The following is a 4491-nucleotide window of genomic DNA, read 5'->3' as shown; positions in this document are numbered from 1 at the left end:
GAAGTGATCCCAATAGTGCTTCCGTGATGTCCCACATGCAAAACCAGTGCCACATGTCTGTCACGCAGCCACCACTGGTCATCAATGGTCAGGGCAGGGCACCTCCCTATGCTGCAGGCAGGGTCTGTATTAACATGGCCTCAACCACAGCTGGTCCGTGGCAGCTACGGCCCCACGTGCACTCACACCCACATCGATGCCCCTGCACTTTCCCCACAGAGCGGCTCCCCCAAATCCACCCCAGACCCCGCTCTGTGCATCCCGGAGTGAGCACCACACCGAAGCCAGCACTGGAGCAAAGGGCAGGGGGAGGGGCAGGCAAGCAGAGCAGAATTCAATGGAGACTAATCTCTGTTGGGAAACTATGGGATCCCAGCTCTGCTCGGTCCAGAACCCCATTCCTCTGAGAATTTAGGAAGAGATGAAAGATCAGCCAAGCCCTAGAGGAGGCAAGGGCAGGAGGAGTCTGACAAGTCATCTCCACACCACAGACTCCTGTGTGCAGGGACCCCTGGGCAGGTGGGGACAGTGACAGGCAAAACACCTCTGCTGCTGACAGGGAGGGGACACCCAGAGGAGAATGAGACCAGGGCTCCTGACAAAGACAAACAGATTCACGCTGCTCTACAGAAACAAAGAAGCAACAAATAAAGACCCAGAAGATGGGACCCAGGGTCCAACCCAGGCCTGAGCCTCACCTGACCCAGCCACACAGGGCCCTCGCTGCCCACCACCCTGGAGATGGGCTTCACTGGGACAGTTTACAAAGACCTGGGTGATGTTGGCTTCCAGGGGTCACAGGTCCTGCAGGGGCAAGGTTCTACTGAAGGGACAAGGACCAAGGGGCACAGGGCGACGCAGTCAGGGAGGGACCACATCAAAGCCCACGATGCACTGGGCACCGACTGGGCACAGCCTGACCACGCTCAGTCCTCACAGCCTCTTATGTCCCCACAACAGATTCAGCACAGCAAACACACGGGTTCTGAAAACTTCTTGATGAGTCCATTTATTTCCTTCAAAATTTAGGATCTTCAGCTTTTTAATGAACACATCAACCACTCACAGCAAGAACTGAGAAAACAAATGTACACCCAGAGCTTCATTTCAATGAAGGAGCGAGAAGCTGCAGCTCAGGTACCAGGAAGCACAGACAGAGCTGGGGGGCGGGGCGGGGCTCTCTGCTGGAGCAGGGACATGTGGGGAGGGGGCTGGTGGGCGGGGTGGGCCCACCTCCCCCCTCCTCAGTGATGCTGATGGGAACACAGACATTCAGCTGCCAGTTGCAGAAGCAGAAGTGAGATGTCCCTGAAGTGACAAACAGGGGCTGGCGGGTGTGTGTGTGTGAGGAACCTTCCATCACTCATTCCCCAACAGGGCAGCTGTCTCACGCTGCAGAAGAAAATAATCATGAACAAATGTCCATCAGTCGCTGTAGAGATGACATTGTCCAACAGCCCACCTTGTGCTCAATAGTCCCACAGAGTCCCCATTACCCAATCCTGTCCCCTCCACCCAACCCTTCCGGTGTCAGGGCCTCACCTTTACAAGCCCTGAGAGACACATCAGAGCCCTGGTCACTGTCACTGCCTGGGTGGCACAAAACAGGATGTGGTTAGAGCCCCCAGGACAGGAGACCAAAGGAGGAACTATGGGGGGAGTGGGAGGTCCCCCATGGGCTCCCCTCTAAGCTGACACGGGGTCTCAGGGGTCCCCCCCATACTTACTGGCAGCCTGAGCGTAGCTCCCTGCTTTTCCACCTGGGGGAAGAAAACATCCTGTGAGACACCAGGGAGGAGGCAGGGCCATGAGGTCCCAAGGGAAGCCCTGGAGCTGGACCCCAGGGAAGTTTCCAGAACTCTGACTACAGAGTCAGGGCAGGATCCAGAAACCTGAGGGAAGTCCATGTGCAGGAATTGGACCAACCGCCCTCCTGCAGGTCTGTCCTCAGCAGGGACCCTCCCCTTGGACCTGTGACTGTTGGGAGCCAGGTCCCCAGCACCAGAATCATCAGGGTGACAAATCTGTCCTTTATCTCACACGTGCCTTCCTAAACAGTCACTGTAGCAAGTAGGGCCCCAGACTGGCAAACACATGAGTGAAGATGATGCTTCACTTTAATGAAGGGGGTCTCCTGGGCTTGAGACCCCCAGTTGGGGCAAGAAATCAGACCCCACCCGCCCCTACCTGAGCGCCTCCTCCCCCACATCACAGCTCCAGCCACCACAGCTCCAAGCAGGACCAGGCCACCGAGGACGCCCAAGATGACCATGATGGTGTTGGTCTGAGGAGGCGGCTCTGCAAAGGGACAGGAAGGTGAGGGCCCTGCCCCTGGGTCCTGCCCCGCCCCCGCTGAAGTCCTCGGAGGCCCCCCTCACCCCATCGCAGCGTCAGGGGCTCCAGAAGCCCCTGGTGCCGCACGTGGCACGTGTATCTCTGCTCCTCCCCGGGCGGCACCACCACCGCCGCCCACGTCTGGAAGGTCCCGTCGCCCGCGGGCCTGGTCTCCACCAGCTCCGTGTCCTGCGTCTGCTCCTGCCCGTCCTGCTGCCAGGTCAGGTCGATGTCCGAAGGGTAGAAGCCCCATGCCCAGCACCTCAGGGTGGCCTCCCGCTCAGACCTGGAGTGGCGGGTCACTTGCACGTCTGGGGGGTCTGAGGACAAGGGTCGGAAAGTCGGGAACTTCGCACGGGCGGCAGGGCAGTCCAGCAGCGCTCCCGTGGCCATCCCGAGACTGGACAGGACGGGGCGGGGGTACAGCCCAGACCCAGTCTTGACAGAGGCAGCTGGGGGGATCCCCTGGTCTGTAGAAAGTTCTAGAACCAGAGGGACTCAGCCCACGTGCAGGCCGGTCTGAGGGAGAAAAGCGTTTCTGGTCCAGACTCGGGGAGGGGGAGGAGGTGGCAAGTGGCTGCGGAGAGCGGGGGTCGGACCGAGACCCGGGGGTGCGGGGCGGGATCAGGCCTGAGAGAGGAGGTCGCCACGGGCCGGGGCGCCGCCAGGGTCAGAGGGGGGCGCTGACCGGACATCTCCGGGTGCGTCCCCGGTCCCCGGAGAGGCTGCCCCCAGGCGTCCCTGAGAGAAGGCGGGGTCGCCCTCCGGTCCCGGGTCGGAAAGTCGGGGCGGACTCGGTCTCCTGACCCAGAGGCGGTTCTGACCCGGGTCCCGCGTCCCGTCTCCCCGTCGTCGGAGCCCAGCCCGAGGGCGGGGGGTCCCGCGAGCCCCGGTACCTGCGCGCCGCAGCGCCGCCTTCCCGTGCTCCAGGTACCGAAGGAGAGTCTCCCTGCACCGGCCGTTCACGTAGGTCCCGAATCGCTCCGCCTCACCGGCCGCCTCCCACTTGGTCTTCGTCATCCGAGCCGCCGCGTCGGCCGCGGTCCAGGAGCGCATGTCCTCGTTCAGGGCGATGTAGTCGGCGCCGTCGTAGGCGTCCTGGATGTACCCGCGGAGGACGGTCCCGTTGGGCCACAGGTCGCAGCCGTACATCCTCTGGATGGTGTGAGACCCTGACCCCGCCCCGAGGTCAGCCCCGCCCACAAACCCCGCCCCCGAGGTCAGCCCCGCCCACCGACCCCCCCCGCGGGGATCGAACCGAAACCGAAACCGAAACCGAACCCGGTCCGAGTCCCGCGGGCTCCTCTCGGGGTGAAGCTCGGACGCGGACACTCGGGGCGACCCCGCCCGTCCGGCCCCGCGCGCTCACCGTGGTCGCTCTGGTTGTAGTAGCCGCGCAGGCTGTTCAGGTCCACTCGGTAAGTCTGTGTGTTTCCCTTGCAGATCCGCGTCTCCCCGTCCCAATAATGCGGGTCCTCCTGCTCCACCCACGGCCCCTCCATCCACGGCGCCCGCGGCTCCATCCTCGGGGTCGCGGCGTCGCTGTCGAACCGCACGAACTCGGTGTCGTCCACGTAGCCGACGGAGAAGAAGCGGGCCTCCCCGTGGCCGGGCCGGGACACGCCGGTGTCGAAATACCTCAGGGAGTGCGGGCCTGCGGGAGGGGAGCGGTGAGGCCGGGGACGCTCGGATCCGCGCGGGTCCCGGGTCCGCGGTCGCGGGGACCGAAACGGGGACGGGAGCGGGGTCCGGGCGGTGGCGACGCGCCCTCCCCGGGGTTCCGCGGTCCCTCCCGACCCCGCGCTCACCCGCCCCGGCGCCGGTCAGCGCCAGCGCCCCCGAGAGCAGCAGCAGGAGGCTCGGGGACCGCATGACAGGCATCCTCAGGGTTTTGGGAGAAAGTGCGTCCGGGCGGCTCCGGGGAGACTTATAACCGGGGAGCGGCGGCGGCGCTGATTGGTTTCTCTAGACAGCGGCCACCAAAGAGAGCGACAGCGGGGGCCGCGTCACGAGTATCCGGGAAGGAGGCGGCGGTGCAGGTTGGGAACCGCAGAAGTGAAACCCGGAGACCGGGAGTCCCCAGCGCGGAGCTTCCCCGCCCGGACTCCGCCCTCGGGCCGAGACCCAGAGCGCCCGGCCTGGCACCTGGGACTTTGC

General features: G+C 64.0%; 1 protein-coding gene across 1 annotated transcript; it reads right to left on the bottom strand.

Moving 5' to 3' along the window:
- Positions 1–1379: 1379 nt before the first annotated feature.
- Positions 1380–4250, bottom strand: LOC118981759 (patr class I histocompatibility antigen, A-126 alpha chain-like). The gene is made up of 8 exons (XM_037038580.1): positions 4143–4250; positions 3704–3988; positions 3231–3506; positions 2379–2654; positions 2188–2298; positions 1728–1760; positions 1543–1590; positions 1380–1392 (listed from the first exon to the last, which is right to left on the bottom strand). Exons 1-8 carry the CDS (start codon positions 4213–4215, stop codon positions 1388–1390), a joined length of 1107 nt encoding a protein of 368 aa, XP_036894475.1. The 5' UTR covers positions 4216–4250; the 3' UTR covers positions 1380–1387.
- Positions 4251–4491: the final 241 nt, after the last annotated feature.

The sequence above is a fragment of the Sturnira hondurensis genome, unplaced genomic scaffold (assembly GCF_014824575.4).
Source record: "Sturnira hondurensis isolate 20B ecotype Veracruz unplaced genomic scaffold, ASM1482457v3 Scaffold0024629, whole genome shotgun sequence".
Classification (NCBI taxonomy): Eukaryota; Metazoa; Chordata; class Mammalia; order Chiroptera; family Phyllostomidae; genus Sturnira; species Sturnira hondurensis.
This window is presented reverse-complemented; position numbering and strand designations above follow the sequence as displayed.